Genomic DNA, 18777 nt, shown 5'->3' with positions numbered 1-18777 from the left:
TTTTACTGCAAAATGAATAAGTCAGTCATAGCTGTGTTGACATGCTGAGACATGGTGCTTATGCTAGTCCAGCGTGCATCATTTCCTGAGCCTTTAAGGCAGTGGAAAGTATATTCAGCATAAAATGATTGTGAAAAGCCACAGCTGAGTGTTTGCATGGTCAGAAAATCTAGATATTTGATTCACCATTCACCACTTGTGGACCACTGACGGATATCTGGATCCCATCGAGATCCATCAGGATCTGCTCTCAGCCCCGCTGTCGAGTGTTTAAGGGACTTAAAACTTCGGAATCCTGTTTGATTTCATTAGCGTTGGCGTGGAGGGTTTAATATCATACATAATGGAAGGCAGTGAACGAGAAACAGACAGTGGGGAAGATAAGAAAGTGCTCTAATTGTGGTGTGCCTTACTTGGGATAGAACGAGGAATCGATCATGAAGGAGACGTAAGAGAGGAGGAATAATCATGAGATGGAAAAGGAGAGGAAGAGGTGGAGCGGTGTGGGCTCGTTACAGGAGGAATGATGTATTGATCGCGCCTGACAGGCTGGCGCAGAACACATCGACCGTTTGCATGTGTGCTTGTGTGGGACAACCAGGCCAGGTATGGCAATGTTGTTGGTTTTTTTGGACTGATACTGTACATTTATGTTTCTTATGAGCTTTACCATTTTTGATCTAGAGTCTTGGAATGATTTTGGTTTTGTAGACAAATACTGCATGTGGACAATTGTTCTTATGTATGCTTTTCTTTAGAAAATGTCAAAATAATTAGAAATTGATGGAGAATATAGTGAGGGAAAAGCAGCCAGTAAGTCTCCATATCACTGTTGATCCAGAGAAGAATCACCATCCTGATTGGATCGGTCTCTGGAATCATTATGACTATTACTCACACTTAACAGGAAGTGAGAAAGAGATAAATGGAGACAGAGTGAGAGAGCTAATACATAAAGAGTGGAGTTCAACTGGAAGTTTGGCAGGCCGTATGCTCACCTATGAATGTTCCTCAACTGATTGGCTTTATAGGCAGGAACGGCACACTTCAGAAGCACAAAAGTGCACGTAGGAGGAACTAACTGAGAGTTATGATCTGTTGAGACCACTTCACTGTCTTTTCTTTCCGAACACACAAACGCACACACACACATGTGGCTCTCCAGCTAATTGATTGCCTCATGTTAATTGAAGGCAGGCCTGAGTGGATTCTGTTAATGGAGGGTGAATCGTGTTGGCCTGACAATAAATTGCAGAGCTAGTGCTGAGTGATCTGGTAGAAGAGTGTGTGCGCGTCTGGAATATTTTATTTCAGCAGGGATAAACATTTCTGAAATACTCTTTCTGCTCCTATAATCCCAAAAATGAGATTGATGGAGAGGTGTCCATATAAATGAGGATTGTGAATGCATGCGGATATATTCCATTACAGAAGCTGTGGAATCTATTTGAAAAACTCCTGCTCTGTAATCCGGATCGATGTCTGTCTCTCTCTCGTGTCCGGCACCACGGCGTGGCAGCCCATTTGCATTTATCCGAGGTAATTGCCGGCATTAATCACACCCGTGTTTACAAAACGTTCTCAGTCATGAACTGATTATGGTAATCTCTGTGCTTTTGAAACCCCCCCCAAAAGCTGCCTTCTACCACAGATTCTTTTGGATGACTTGAGCAACATCAATCGGAATTGGAATTCAAAGCCGGAATTAGTGGGAGTAATGGTTTGTTGTTTAGCAGGATGGGCTAAAACTGAACATCCTAGGCAAACAACGGCACTTCTGGGACCGTATTGATGTAAAACATGTCACAATTACCTGCCTCTGTGGCCGCCCCTACTGAGAATACTAACAGGGATGCTGTCAGGAAGCCATCACAACAGGGTCACAGGTTTCTGGGACCCCTTTTCATCTCCTTCACTCATTTCCCCCACCAGCTCGAGAATGTCACAGCCGTCCTTTCTGAGACCGGACACGTTTTTCCCCATGAATTATTCAGCGGAAGAAACAGGGGCTTGTCTGGGTCAGCGGCTATCAAAGGAGCCTCGGCTCTGAAAACCGTAAGGCCTCTGTTCTGTCTAAATCGAGCCTGAATAATAAAAGCCATCTTTGAAGATTGATTAAACTTGCTTCATCGCTTCATTTACGCCACGGAGCTGGCTCAAGTCTTGTGAAATTTCTGCTGCCATTTTTTCTTTTTTCTGATCAGGGAGCCCACACTGAGGCAGGGCCATGTAAAAGAGTCACGGGTGGGTTGAGGCAATCTCCAAATTTAACGAGAGCCCCCTTCCTTCACCCTTCAGTTTTCCAAGATGGATTTTTTGCTGGTGGTTCCGCTTCTACTGCAGTCAAATGGTTGTTATGAAAAATCAAACTTCATATCCCCCTTTTTCTCTGAGTGCAGTCATTCAAGACATTAGACAGGCTTGCAAATGCAAGAAAATTGTTTTGGGAAATGGCATGGCAGGAAAAATGACTTTTCCGCAAACATAATAGATCTCAACTTCCACCCTTCACTGCAACTCAGTGTTCAGTTCCCCCTCAGGGAACAAAGACTAGCTATCAGATTTGAAGTCATGTATTTTTTTAGTTATGTATTTATTTGTTGTTTTGTTTAGCTGCAATGGAATTGAAACTCTTGCAATGAAAGCGAAGCATATATGTAATGGAGGCCAGCAAGTAGCGCTGTGCAGGTAATCCTGAAAAAAGTTCTACCTTCTTTTTTTTTTAATCTTTCTCTCCCTCTATTTTTTTCTGACGAAGGCAGAAGCTGTGTTCACTTCTGCTGAGATATGAAGCGATGAATGGAGAGGGAGAACGGTTGCCACTCATCCGCCCTGCACTCTTTCATGTTTCCATCAGAAACCGAGACATTTCAAGTGGAAGCAATGCAAGACTGCTTTCCCACAGTCTCAGGATGCATCCGTTTGAAGCATTCGAAATTCTGCTGACTTTGACCAAACCTAATAAAAAGCCATTTTCTCAATATGATTAAGCGCTTTAGAGTTTCTCTGCCAATCTTTTCCAAGATTTCAGCTCTGGCTGATGAATCTGTCGTGGTGAGAGGTCCACTTGACTGTAGAAAGGACATGCTCAGAAATGAGAAGTCAGAGGTGGAGCAGTGGCTGTTTTTATCTGTGTCGCTCTGTCTTCAGACATATGGGTTCTTGCTCTGGTGCCCTATATTGAGTGTTATCTGGATATCTGCAAGTAGCAGATAACACACTGACATTAATTGGGTTTTACAGCAGCCCGCAGTCCAGCAATGGAGATCCATTACACTAGGGAACCAGAGGCCCAGCTGCCCACCTCTCACGCACAATTCCTCCTCCTTTTTTGGTGTTAATGTGTGTTTGTGTCTTTTGTCTCTTATTTAACTTTCCCACTGTGCTGCTCAAACTCTCAAGTCTTCAGAAAGTCCCGAGGAGACAAGCCAGTCATGTGGTTGTTTCTTTGCGTTCTCCTAAAATTATTTTATTCTAAGATGGCTCTGCTAGACTTCAACCTAGTGCCCTGCTTTCTGATGTTGAAACAGACAATTTAAAATGTCATTACATCATGCTGGCCTTATAGTGACCTGGAAGCAATCAGATACTCTGGGTCACACTCACATATTCAATATGTTATAAGCCTTGGCTATCTCATATCTTTGTCAGTATAGTGTCCCGTTTTCATTCCTCATATTTTCATATTTAAGTATTTGTACCCATTTATATATTTTTTTACATATAATTTCATATATCAATGTATATACTTTGAATATGTTATAATTAATGTATATGTTATTTTTAATTATATAATAATTATATAATATTTTTGATATTATATAATTATTATTTAACATATGTGAACTTTTCACATGAACCGCAGAAAGACACTTAGATTTTTTTCAGCCCGTCTCTGTCTTCTTATCAGTGGACGCTCGATCTGTCAGCCACAGTCATGGAGGTCATTAGTGCTGGAAGAGAATGAGATGATGATGAAAAGTAATGATGCTAAATAACAGGCCCTCATCAGCAGATAACCAAAGATTACTCTGTCTGTCTCGCTGTGGCTGCGGTAAGCACTACAGCTCAAGTTTTGTCGTTTATTCTCCTCTCTTCACAGAGATATTTACTGTCCAGGCAGGAAACATGCACACACTACATATCATCGTCAGTTTTCACACTCGAGCGGTAGTCTGGCGTTATACAATTATTAACAGTGGGTAGATTAGTAATGATGTGGTGTATTTTTCAGTGGCTGATGTTAATAGTGTTCTATAGGAGGTCACAAACTAAATTGGCTTTGCCATTTAATTAGAATGTGGAATCTGTGAACGAGAGAAAGCCGTGTGAATTCACAAGTGCTCTGGTACGAGACTCAGCAGGAAGTTCTCAGTGGGCTGTAGTTGAAAATGTGCAGATCTGGTAGAATTGCTCATATTGTTTTCCATCTCCAGCTACAATAATAACAACATAATATGGCATGAATAATAAGCATTATATCTGTAGGTCATAGAATTAAGTCACACATTTGACTAAATGACAAAGTCTGGTTCACAGTTTAGCTTGAACTACCGTTTTAGACAGTCGGACTGACATATAACGTGACCAAACACTGTTTATTTATATTTATTTTATTTATTTATTTTATTTTATTTTTAAGTGCTGTTCAAAATAGATTTTTTGGGAAAATAATTAAAATAATGTTTAATCTGACTGTGTTTTTTGATTATACAGAAGGCAATATCATAGTCAATATGTATGGACTGTTTAATCTAAAAGTTTTGTTTGTTTGTTTGATTGATTTAAGATAAGATTTAAGACTCAACCTCATAATGATAGAATGACCACCATTTTTGGGTGAACTATCACTTTAAGAATGTAAATAGTTTCCATCAGGTACCAATGCCTGCTTTGTAGTGGAGCCTTTTCCAGAGACAGACGCTTGCAAGTTTGTGGAGAGCACCCTGCTGCCTTTGCATGACAATATAAGAAGTACCGCCAGGCACACACATTTCGGCACCGCAGGGGGGCCGTTTCACAGCTAAACTCTGAATCAGACCATTCTGTCAGATCTGACTGATGGTTCTCTCTCTAAACCATGTTTTGGAACAAGATCCGCTGCTGTATACAAAGAGCAGCAGTGCTCTGAAAGCGATAGAAGATCCGCTCCCACTGCACTGCAGCAGCCAGCCAATTACAGCCAGACAAACTCAATTACTTCCCACCGCCTGTGATGCAATTAACAGCAAGAGAATCATGCAAACGACTCAGTGTGACGTGGAAAGGGTCGTGTGTGTCTTTGTCTCATCATGCATGTTTGTCTCTACTTTGTTGAGCAGTTCAGACCCAAGCTAATTGTACAGAATGCAGGCCAAATCTCTTAAAGGATTGTGAGAAACCTTTGCAGACAGAAAGAAACATCTGTTAAGGAGGCACCAGATGTGTTTTGATGTGCAGGTGTGCGATGTTAAGGATGTGCAGGTTTATATAAGCTGTTCTGACAATAAGACTTCAGTCTTTTGTTGGATGTGATGCAAAACAAGAGATACAGCTCTGCCACTGGTGCTGGAATAATGCTCTTCTGTTTTCCATCTCAACTCGCTGTGTGTGTGTGTGTGTGTGTGTGTGTGTGTGTGTGTGTGTGTGTGTGTGTGTGTGTGTGTGTGTGTGTGTGTGTGTGTGTGTGTGTGTGTGTGTGTGTTGATGAGCTGTGGCTAATGTTGAAAAGATGCTGAGTGTGCAAACGTACCAATGAATTTATTTCAAGTGTTTAGCTGTAAAGGGTTAGCAGCCCACTGTCTGTTTTCTTTCTCTCTTTTGGTTTGGTTCATTTAAGCTGAAGGTCCATTAATTTTGTCCTCCGATGCAACACACAAACACAGCTTAACCACAAATGACTGCAGAAGGATGCTCAGAATGTTCACATATCGCATTTCCCCATCTAACTCACTTTTTTTCTGTAACACACACCAGTGTCTTTACAATCTATGCATGGCACAGACTGCTGTAAAGGTCATCAGCATATCTAGTGTAATTTTAATTCTTTCTCTCCTGTTAAGATCCATAAAACCATCAATAAATCATTTTTAACTTCAGTGTGTGAGCTGAGAGCTGATTTAGATTTAACACCAGACCCCTGTCAGTGTGCTTTCTCTCTCTCTCTCTCTCTCTCTCTCTCTCTCTCTCTCTCTTTCTCTCTCTCTCTCTCTCACACACACACACACACACATGAACAAAGTGTGACTGGCTAATGCAAAGGTTATTTGGTAGCACTTTATTTTAAGGTGTTTTGTTACACATATGTACTTACTATTGTAATAACAGTTAATTATATTACCTAAGCCAGACCCTTATCCTAACCGTATAGTAAGTACATGTAGTTAGTTAATATTACTCAGTACTTATATGTATAATTACATTGTAACAAGGACATCTTAAAATAAAGAGTAACCGGCTATTTTATTAATATGAATATGGATGTAGCAGTCGTAAAGGAAAAACGGGATGGATTGATGGATGGATGGATAGATAGATGATAGATGTCTTTATGAATGGATAGATATTCTGATTTTGCATCTTTGTTTTGTCAGACAAAACACAAAGTGGATATGTGATGTCATTTTGTGTTGTCATAAGCGAGCACACACACACACACACCTACACTCACTCAGAGGCTCAGCACTGGTTCATTAATGCAGCATCTCCAGCAGAGAGTTTAATTAAATGAGGGACACAGTTGATATGAGACTCCTTTTCACAAACCACCATCTAGTTCAATTAACTGCAGCAAAGCATTAAAGCAGAAGACTGCAATCAGGGCAAACAACTCAGATTCACTTTCAGCCTCATTGTGTCTGTGTTTATGGATGTGCGTGTTGCACTCAAGTGAAACTGTTAGCCTGAGTGATATTCTATTGAATGGGAGCAGTAGGCCTCTTCACAGAGCTCCACCGTGGGCCTCACGTTACATTTCTAAGGTCAGCCTACAATGTAAAATCCTGAAGCATCGGTTTCTTAAAAGAATAGTTCACCCAAAAATAAAAATCACTTCAAAAAATATACTCAGGCCATCCAACATGTGAATGAGTTTGTTTCTTCATCAGAACAAATTTGGAAAAATCACCAATGGCTCCTCTGCAGTGAATGGGTGCCGTCAGAATGAAAGTCCCAACAGCTGATAAAAGCATTACAATAATCCATTATGGATTAGGGATTTATATTTTGGCTGGAAGCAATGGTTTAAAGTTGAAACACCTTATGGATGGATTGGTTTCTTACAAACATGCTTTTCACTTCACAAGACATTAATCGATGGACTGGAGTGGTGTGGATTAATTGTGGAATGTTGTTATGCTTTTCTTAGACTCTAATTCTCACGACACCCATTCACTGCAGAGGATCCACTGGTTAGCAAGTGATGTAATGCCAAAATTCGTCAACTCTGTTTGTATGAAGAAACAAACTTAACTAATCTTCTTGTAACTGTTCCTTTAGGGATGGAGAAAAGCTTTTAAAGGGAGAGAGAGATTGATTTCAGCCCAATTTCCAGTCTAAACCCCCCTCAGCTAAGACCATGCAGGCAGAGGGAAAATCCAAAAGGCAGCCATGCTAAAATTACCTCTGACCCACAATGAAATATATATATATAGAGAGAGAGAGGGCGGGGGGAGAGTATAAATTGACCACAGCTCTGATTCTACGAAAGTGTTCCCCAAGGACATTTCTCGTGACGTTTCCTCATCTTGAGGAACTAATTAAAGAGCAGGAGAAAAGACGCAGCAGAGGGAGATCTCAGGAAAGCCATCTCCTCAGTCACATAAAAATAGACCAAACGAAAAGTTCAGCACCTTCATCAAGTGATCGAGATTTTTGATATCTGTGGAATAGAAGCAGCCTTCATTTTATTAATCTTTCTCTCTTTCTCACTCACTCTCTCCTTTGGAAGTTTGTGCGAATCCGAAGCATGTAGAGATGAGCTTCGGAGGAGGGAGAAGGATTGGCTTTTGATCAGGCGTTTGCTGTAGCAGGTTTCTCACTGTGCTGCAGAGGCTTCAAAACTCAAGAGTTGTTCATTACAGTGGATCAGGCTCTCCGTACGGCTGCTGGATCTTTCTAAGGAACACGTGGGTGGCTTTTGAAGTGCCTGACGATCTGTGATGTGTGTGTGTGTGTGTGTGTGTCTGGATCACACTGTTCCCAGCTGGAAAACCAGTTTAGTCCAGTATAAGCTTCCATGTTGGCCAGGCTGGTTTATGGTGATTAGTGCTGGTCCAGCTAGCATAAGTCTGATGCTCACCAGTAAAGCATGTCATTTTTTGTGATAATATCCTCTTGACCCCATATTTTTTTTTATTTTCCTCCGACTCTCAGAATTGTATGATTTAGTTTGCTCTGTAGAACACAAATCTAGTGAAATGACGACGCTGTTCTTTTTCACATTTTTAATGAGAAGCTTTCCATTTCAATTCAAGCTACTGCATGGCATCAGAAGACTTTTTTATTTATTTTATTTTTATTATTGATGGATGAATTGATGGATGCATGGATGAAGGATGGATTGATGGAAACATGGATGGATAAGTGCATGGATGAACAGATAGACAGATGGATGAATGACAGACAGATGGATGAATGGAAGATTGATGGACAGAGATGGACGGATGAATATTGGATGGATGGATGGATGAATGAATGGATGGATGGATGGATGGATGGATGGATTGATTGATTGATTGATTGATTTTTTTGGAAGGAAATATGTCTTTAGTTTTAAAGAGTGCTTAATTATCAAGTCACAGTGAAAATTAGCCACCTAATGTCTGTGTATTATGCAAATGAATGCTGTTTTCAGTCACAATTAAGTGATTAGAAAGCATCATTCTTTCTTTTTTATCCTGTTCTCTCATCATTCCTCTCTCCTTCTCCCCATCTTCCTCATTTTGTCTTTGCTTTTCAGCAATATCACAGTAATGAAGCTATTACTTGAAGTGCATTTTAATGAGTTTTTAGCTAACATTTTAATGAGCTATACATTACCATAAAACTCGGGATTAGGCTAAATTGAATTTGGGAAGTGCACGTAGTAGGACAGAGCAACGAGCAGAGAGGTTCATTAAGAGTTAATTATATTGTTTGTGATGAGCTTGTGTTCCGGAGCCAAGGGTCCAGTCGGAGGCGTTAGCATGGGGCGGAAGTCATTAGCGGGTTGGCTAGCGGCAGTCTTGTTAGGCTAACAGTGGAAGTGCTGCTTTAGAAACTGAGAGGTGTTCGGTTGCCAAACCATACACCTTCCTTTGACCTTCTGTTTTTGTCAAATTAAGCTGATTATACTGTAATTGCTTCATTGTAGCCCTAATTTTTTTGGCTGTTTTACATATGCTCTGAAGCTAATTTGATTTAGAAACTATTTTCAGTCAGAAATTGCTAGTAAATTTCACCAACAACTACAGAGAGAAGCAATAAGTAGATGTACTATTTTCTTGTAAAACACTCAATCAGTTTTATTTACAGCTTTGAATATTTTGTGTATTTTTTTTTTTACAGTCTATCAGTATTTGTATTCCTTAAAATGAAATACACAAAATTGTCACTCTTTTACATACCATTGCAATTTAACTGGAATTTAAAGATTCAAAACACAGTAAAAGTATCATAAAAGTTCTTTTTACTTTCTGTATATGTTATGAGTGACATTTACATTTCACTAATAATACTGCAGCTTTCAAGCTTCAAAAGGTGCACAAAAGACTGTAGAAGTGGTTCTTATTTTCCTAAAGAAAGAAAGTCAAACAGGTTTGCGGTGACATTAGGGTTGTGTAAACAATGACTGAACCATCATATTTAGGTGAACTATCCCTTTAAGAACACAAAACCTGACACAGAGACTCTTTTCGTCCCTGCTCACATAAAAAACATGTTTGTACATGAATGGACAGTCAAAATGTGCTGTGACAGAGATTCTCAGTAGATTCATACTAGAGAGAATAACGTGTGAGTGGCTGTGGGATAGAGGCTGCAATGTTTGTGCAGCTGTTAATGCTAGTATGCTAGTATTTATAGCATTTAGGGAGGAGGGGGTGAAGATGATGATGTTGATAAAGACAAGAAGTGTGTGTGTGTGTGTGTGTGTGTGTGTGTGTGTGTGTGTGTGTGTGTGTGTGTGTGTGTGTGTGTGTGTGTGTGTGTGTGTCTGGACACCTTTATTTGCAGTGTGTGGGCGTGTAGATGGGGTTTTCAGGGGTCACTGGGGCTTGAGCTCATAACAGGACTGATAATGCCCTGCAAACAAATAGAAAAACTTTCTGCCCCACAATGGACTGGGACACATGGCATTACTCTTGTCTGTAACTCACACACACACACGTGAACAGAGCCAGGGGCAGCGCAGAGGGAAAAAGAAGTGCTATTTCTCTAAAAGTGACATATTTACACTCTTTCATGCGAGAGCCACATCAGACACAGCATCAACTGTAGTGAACACTTTTGAGAGGCACTCAAATGAAATGCTATCACTGCTTATAGCATGCTGGGAAGACCATCGTTCTGTCCACAATCATTTTCTCTCTCTCTCTCCCTCTCTCGCTCCCTCTCTCTCTCTCTCTCTCTCTCTCTCTCCCTCTCTCTCTCTCTCTCTCTCTCTCTCTCTCTCTCCCTCTCTCTCCCTCTCTCTCTCTCTCTCTCTCTCTCTCCCTCTCTCTCTATCTCTCTCTCGCGATCACTGTTGTTGTTATAAAGTGCAGTAGGAGTGTGATATTGCTCAAGGCCAGTTCAGTGCTGTAATCCCACTGCGTTCTGACCTACGCTGGCTCTGATGAAGATACAAGCTACCAGCACTGCAGTGCATGATGGGTAAAAACTAACTGATTTATATGCCCCCATTACCATATTATCCATTCAATAGGTTTGTGTGTTTGGTTTTGCCAATTTATCTTTATATAATTTGATTTATTATATTATATTATATTATATTATATTATATTATATTATATTATATTATATTATATTATATTATATTATATTATATTATATTATATTATATTATATTATATTATATTATATTATATTATATTATATTATATTAATTCAAATGATTCCTTTATTTTTTAAATGTAAAATTATATTTTATTCAATTTAATAATTTACAACTTGAAATTTAGAGTTTTAAATTATAAAATTGTTATAAATTAAATTTGTAAATTATATAATTATATAGTGAGTTTAACTGTAAAAAAAATTAAAAAAATAAAATAAAAAAGATTATAGATTATTTAGGTTAATATAAAATAGTTAATTTATAAAATAATATATAATTAAAAATACGATGATGGATGGATGAATGATGTGTGTTTGTAAGTGCAAATTGCAAACTGAAAGTGTTTTACAATCTTACTTTTTTATGATCTTTAATAATCTTTTCTTTAGTCCACAGTCTATGAACAATAAATGTTTCAATTATAAAGTAGCACTACTTCACATAGTCGTATTACATATTTTTAGACCGTAGTACAATCTTAGATCACGTTTACAATCTTATTACAAGGACATGCTGTTTTTAAGATGTTTAAGGTGCCAAACGTAGCAGAAAAAAATAAAAATAAAATAAAGAAATAAAAATAAACTGAAGAATATCAGGCCCTTTAATTGCCTTTGGCACTGACTAAATCTGACAACTCCAAACACACTTAAGTACAAAGTAGCATCTGTCCTTTTTTTTAATGATCCTCTTGGCTTCCTTCCATTGCATCATCTCCTGTTACACTTTTCCACCGCAAACCCTTAACTTTGCACCAAAAGATTTGAAATCTAGCCAAAAAAACTGCAAGGTTGCCAGTGTAGCCCCAAAACACCCTCTTCACCTCTACCAGCCGTCCTCCAGGAGGAAGAGAAGGAGGGTGGCAGAGGAGTATTCGGCAGATAAGCCTCTCCTTTAGCCTCCAGCCTGACAGACAGATGCTGCTCTCGCTAGGATGCGGGGGAGGGAGACGAACAATACATAAATATTAATCAGATGGGAAATTGAGAGGCTCATCGCACCCAGAGAGAAAGAGAGAGAGATGTAAGAGAGCTGAAAGTCGAGGCTTTTGTAAGAATGGAAATGTAATTATGCGTATTGAATGTCTGTGTGTGGCCTAAGGCCAGAAAAAGTCAGGAAGTTAAGAAATGTAAAAGTTCACACATACACAGCGCTTTGTCTTATTCTACAGCATTATTGAACAAATCACTAATTTTAATTGTTAAACTTTAGCATATAAATTGCCCCCTTGAGTGATGTAGAGATGTGCTATTGCTTTTTTTTTTAAGTGACTGAAAAAAGCCACAGACTTGTGAGCTAACGTTTATCTGAGAGATCAGAAGAATATCATAGAGACTTGTTAGTGTGCCCTTTTGAGTAACAACCTAGCAACCATTTAGAATGCCCTAGCAACTGCAATGCAACATGTTAGCAACTGCTGTAAACACTTTAGCAACTCCATGGCATGTCTAATGCAGGGATCACTCTAACAGAGTTGAAGTTTGAACAACTTTAAACATGATTTATCCAATCAGATTTTTGAATCAGAGTGCTGTGTTTCACAATTATTATTAAATAAGTCATTATCTGATTCATAAATCTTAACTAAGACAAGTCGAGAGCATTTTTCTCTATTATTGCATGATCATTTGACAGATTTATCATTTGGTCCCTCACAGGACAGCACTAGAGTATAATTACCCAACTTATTAATAAAGCCTTGTTGATGAATGTGAAGATGTCTGCAGATGTGTTTATTAATTTATTGCATTTATTCATTGCTGATAATTGGGTGACCTCATGTATGTTTTTGCTGTCACGTTAATTGCTACATTAGTCATGGCCAGAGGCATAGGTTGTGATGAAAGAGTGTGCATGGGTGATTAGTTGGCACAGATTTACCAGCCCACCCACCGACTGTGTGTGTGTGTGTGTGTGTGTGTTCGCATACGTTCATCTGCTGCATGCATATGAGTGACACAGAGCTGGAGGGCACAATATCTCTCTGCCTTCTCTTTGTTTGTTCTTCTGTCTTGATAGGGAACCCCATTAAGTTAAATTAAGGTTTCCTTGTAGTCACCCCATCAAATAAAACTCATACATCCCCTTCTGCAGATGGATGCCTTCACACACAGAATGATTCACTGCGCCTGTCGTTCCCGTGACCTCAAAATACTTAACAGAACTTTCAGACAGGTGTCTCTCTGCACCCCTGTTGAATGGGAGCTAACATTTGAACACTGCTGGAGTGTGTTAGCATTTTAGAGGACTTAATGAAATGACATCTGTTTCAGCAACAAAAGAACATTTATTTGTGCCTCTGGGATTGTAAGCATGACTAAATTTGCAAATGGTTAAAGAACGAGCTAATCTCTCTCTCTCTCTCTCTCTCTCTCTCTCTCTCTCTCTCTCTCTCTCTCTCAGTGTTACGTGATGATTTCAGACAGAACCCTACAGATGTGGTGGTGGCTGCTGGAGAGCCGGCCATCTTGGAGTGCGTTCCTCCTCGTGGACACCCGGAGCCTACCATCTACTGGAAGAAAGACAAAGTACGAATCGATGAGAAGGATGACAGGATCAAGGTGAGAACAGGAGAGACAAAAACTATTCATTCATTCATTCATTCCAATTTGATGAGAAGGATAACAGGGTAAAGGTGAGAATGAGAGTCAGCAACTATTCATATTTATGGTTGCAAAGGGGTGAAAATTTTCCCAAAAGCTTTCAAAAATTTCCCCAAAATTTTCTGAAAAATCATGGAAAGTGTCAAAGAATTCTGGAACGTTTCTAGAGTTTACCATAAATGTTCTGCCTCTTTGCAACCCTATTCATATTCAGTTTGAATGGATTTTTTAAATTATTATTTTTATTAAAAATATATATTTATTAATATTTTATAAATTAAAATTTTTCTATTATAATAATTTTGTTTTGTTTTGTCACCCAAACCCTGAGTTTGTGTGTTCGAGTGTATATATATATATAGACTTTAAAGTCACACAAAAAAGAAAACATAACTTTGTTTATGCTTTGTTAAAAAAATGATTTGTTTATTTTGTTGTTTGTTTTGTTTTATTTGCTTTGCTTTGTTCTCTAAAACCCTTAAATATATATATATATATATATATATATATATATGTATATATATTTATTTATTTATTTATTTATTTATTTATTTATTTATTTATTTTTTACAAAGTCATCTTCAATTGCTAAAAAGTTTTGAAAGACCAAAAAAAAACAACAACAACAACTTTCAAAACCAAACCATTTTTTTGTTTTAAGGCAAAATCATTCTGTGACTTGGCAAAAACCAAGTCATGGTTTCAATATACTACAAAGATGTATTGTTTTAAGATTAATGTTTCTAAACTAACTGACATTTTTTGCAACAAAGAAAGCTTTATTTGAGGTGTGGAATGGTGGTTAATGATCCGGCCTCTAGTCAAGAAAATTACAGTTTCAAAACCATCAAAAGGTGATTAATAAACCACATCTATTTTGCCCTTGAGCAAGGCACCTGACTTTATGTAACATCACAGAGTGTTGCAGTAAATTATCACATGAGTTGTTGCAGAGACTGTAACTTTCCTGTCTTCCCCTTCAGATCCGTGGAGGGAAGCTGATGATCTCCAACACGAGGAAGAGCGATGCTGGCATGTACATCTGTGTGGGCACCAATATGGTCGGTGAGAGAGACAGTGAGACAGCCCAGGTCACTGTGTTTGGTACGTGCCAACTCTTGTCTGACATTTCCAATCTACAAAAAAAAAAAAGCCTAAAAATGTATATCATCTCATAGTTGATGCTTTTGTAAACAAACAAGTTTGAACGATTCCAATTTTTCCAGCACGAGAGAATGTGTCATGTTTAATTCCTCTGTTATGCTTGTGTCTTCACGTCAGTCATAAAACATGCTGGAACACAAAAGCATATGATACTCTTACACAATACCACAAATCTCTGTGAGAGCTTCTGTTCGGGAGCTCTGACTCGATGCTGAGTCACAGCGAGTGAATGACATCTCTGTGTCCCTTATGGCCTTTTCTCCTCTGCGTGTCTTTCAGAGAGGCCCACGTTCCTACGTCGCCCCATTAACCAGGTGGTTCTGGAGGAGGAGGCGGTGGAGTTTCGCTGTCAGGTGCAGGGAGACCCGCAGCCTACCGTTCGCTGGAAAAAAGACGAAATTGACATCCCCCGTGGCAGGTGAGACAGGGCCACGCTGGCAGAGATGTCTGCCAATCTAAAGCATTATTTCAGTCTGTGATGTAGGTGTTGAGCTCCATGCTGAGGCACATTTTCAGAAACACAGATCTGTCGTGAGGCCCCCTGCAGATAATATAAGCCAGAGCTGTGTCATGGGCCTCAGTGGTTGCTGTTCTTTTTGCTCTGTGCTGAGGCCCTGAGTTAAAGACAGCTGAGGCTCCAGGTGGACCTGTGCAGGTGAGGCGATGAAACCTCAGGCCTCTTCATTCAAGCTGTGACAGTGAGATAAAGAGAGAGAGGAAGAGAATGCTTTTGACCAGGATCATGCTTCAGGCCATATAAAGAAAGATTTAGTCACAGACCAGATACATTGTGTCCGAATCAATAAATCTGGGATTGAGTTCATAAAAAACATATGAAAAAATGGGAAATGATCATAGGGCTGAGAAAGGATGCCAATTTTCCTATTACTCTTTTTACTTTGTTAATATTTTACTCAGGTTTTCACTCTTACAAAAAAGTCCTATGGCATTCTGTTTGTTTGTTTGTTTGTTTATCTGAATTATTATTATTATACACTACTTAATAAATAAATAAATATATTTTATTTAGCAAGGATGCATTAAATTGATCAAAATTGACAGTAAAGACATTCATAATCTCTTAAAATATTTATATTTTAATCCAGTTTTTTTTTTTTACTTTCTGTTCATCAAACAATCCTGAAAAAAAAAATTCTCTTGATTTCCAGAAAATATTAAGCAACACAACTGTTTTCAAAATAAATCCAGAGCACCAAATAAGCATGTTAGAATGAGTTTTGTATTTATTTATTATTTAAATTATTTAGTCACATTTATATGGATTTTCAAAATATAGTTTTAAGTTTTAAGATCTAAAACAATGTTCACTTGCTAAAAAATTCCAAATACATTTTTATTGAGCAGCAAATCAGCATTAAAGATTGTAATAATATATCATGGCCTATTTTAATATTTTAATAATAATAAATCATGCCAGAAAATGTACTGTAATATGGTCTCTAGAACTAATGTGGTTGAATTTTTATCCATTTTTTATTCATTTTGTAATATTATTATCCATTTTGTATATCATTTTGTAAAAACATTAATATAATATAATATAATATAATATAATATAATATAATATAATATAATATAATATAATATAATATAATATAATATAATATAATATAATATAATATAATATAATATAATATAATATAATATTAAAAATGGATTCAAACTATTAATGAAAGCTATATTATTTCAATGATACTAAAGTAACACTGGTTTATTGTTAATCCATTGTCACCATTCGTCATAATTATACTCTGTCCTATAGTGTGCAATTGCTAAACGTAATAAATTCATAAAGATTAAGATATAATTACTTTACCATGTTCCTTTCATCAGATCACAAATGTCCTTCTGTGCTTTTCTTTGAAGAATTCTCGTGGTTTATTAGTTTTGTTAGAAACAATTAGATTAATCTGCATTATTCAGCTGTCAGCTAAAACACACATAGTAATTAATTCAGCGAGTGCTACAATCAGTGTATCTGTCAGGTAATAATTCAACAAGCTTCTTCTCTTTTCTTTCCAAGAAGCATATCGAGAAATTAATTAGGTTTTTCGAAAGAAACAATGACAGTCTAATAATTAAATAACTCGCAGTCCTACAAAGCCTAGACAAAACACGTGTCTCCTCGTCTTATTTTATTTCCTGTCTCTGAAGCGGCAGATTATTTAAATTTTGACATTCTCAGCCGTCGCCCGTCGTGCAGAGTCACTTGTATTTTCCTCATCGTTCTGATTATGTAGATGTCTGACTTTAAAGAGCTTGCGTATGTGGTAGATAACGGCGTGGAAACCAGCTGACCTTCAGGTTACACAATCCCACAGACACCCACCTTCACAAAACACAATGTTTTAGTCAGATTTAATAGGTGAATAGGTTTGATTGGAGCACCGAATCTTTTTGTTGTCAATGTGGAATTCTCTTACAGAAGTTAACAAAGTTCTGCTGTTGTCGGGATGCCTGTGCTGTTCGTACAGAGCTGAGATATAAAGTTCTTAGCTTGCCAAAGTAACACCGGGCCACTTGGTGCAGACTTTCACAGCAACTCTGAGCTCCAAGTACAAATTAACAAGGAAAAGACACTCAAAAGCTGTATCTGCAAATGTTTACACCCCAAATCTGTCAGCAATGTATGCTGTGTAATATGTGTGTGTGTATCCTCAGCGTTGCCCTGTTTCATGTGTAACTGCATTCCTCTCCTAATAGAGACCAGATCCAGCTCAGAGAGGAAGCACATACAGAGCACTACTGTTTCAGTGTCTCGCTTTACCAGGCTTGTTTCATGCAATATTTAGTCTTAGTGGTTGAAAATCTGATTTGCATCTGTTTATGTTGTTTCTTTAATCTCCGTCTCCCTCTCTCTTTCTGCGTCCAGTCATATCAGATTTTGCCTCAGGATACATTGGAATTTTTAGCTTCTGTGAAGAGCCATTCTCCTTCTGTTTTCTATTCAAACAGTATCAGCTTTATTTTCCTAATAGTGAACCTGGAATTTGTGACATTACATATATGATCAACACATGCAATATGTCACATAGTAGTATGGTGAAGTTACATTCTGTGGTTTGACTGTACATAGTCTTCATACACAACAGTCTGTAGAAGAATAATTCTGGTCTTATCGGTCCTCATGTCAGGGATCGGTCTGTCTCCTGCGCCACATGGCCTGCTCTCTGAGTCCTGCTTCCTGTGGAAAGGCGGATCTGAAGTGACAGACAGCATACAGAGTGTTGTCTAGCTGTCAGACAATATCCGCCATGGCACAACACCCTCACACTTGCTCATGAACACACATACACTCTCCAGAAATCCCAATTATAGCAAAATACTACAAAGAAGGCCAACCTGCAAGGCCTGTCAACTTCTCAACTGCACTTTCACCTCACACACAAACACACAGCTCAGCACCTTTGGCTGTCAGTTTCCAGGTCGTAGTGTTCCTGAAGTACGTAGAAGCTGCTAGAGAGGTGCAGATCAATACGGCTGGAGTCTACCTCTCAAATCCCTTTCTGTACAGTCTGACCTGGAATCGGCCTGTTTTTATAATTAGCTCCCAGATACGCCCACTTCTCTCACACACACACACATCAGACGCCTCATAAATATTGGAAGCATCTGCGGTTCCAGTTGAAAGCCTCCTCCTTCTCTGTAGAGTGTGTGTCATTGTTGAATAATTTATCTTTCTCTGTCAGTAATAAAAAAAATGCAGTTTCTATACAGTGTTCTTTCACTGAGTATAACAGATTTTTATGTATTATTATGTATTATCAAATTTAATGATAATTTTAATGTATGTTATGTATTATACAATGTAGGGTTGGTAAGATTTTGTTTTATGTTTTAAAAAAATATATCTTATGCTTTCTGAGGTTGCATTTGTTATTTTATTTTATTTTTTTAAAAGAAAAGAAACAGGACAGAAAACTGAAAGTTCAAAAGTGCTGCATTTATTTGAAACATAGCACTTTTGATCAATTC

General features: G+C 38.1%; 1 protein-coding gene across 4 annotated transcripts in view; it reads left to right on the top strand.

The window, feature by feature from the left end:
* Positions 1-18777, top strand: part of LOC132123465 (roundabout homolog 2-like) — a 380238-nt gene that overhangs the window by 301002 nt on the left and 60459 nt on the right. For all 4 annotated transcript variants that reach the window (XM_059534086.1, XM_059534089.1, XM_059534087.1 and 1 more), the window contains 3 exons: positions 13418-13575; positions 14601-14721; positions 15061-15199. In XM_059534086.1, the coding sequence (XP_059390069.1) occupies positions 13418-13575; positions 14601-14721; positions 15061-15199 (418 nt within the window). The remainder of the gene's footprint in view (positions 1-13417; positions 13576-14600; positions 14722-15060; positions 15200-18777) is intronic.

Source organism: Carassius carassius, chromosome 41, assembly GCF_963082965.1.
Source record: "Carassius carassius chromosome 41, fCarCar2.1, whole genome shotgun sequence".
NCBI classification, from domain to species: Eukaryota; Metazoa; Chordata; class Actinopteri; order Cypriniformes; family Cyprinidae; genus Carassius; species Carassius carassius.
This window is presented reverse-complemented; position numbering and strand designations above follow the sequence as displayed.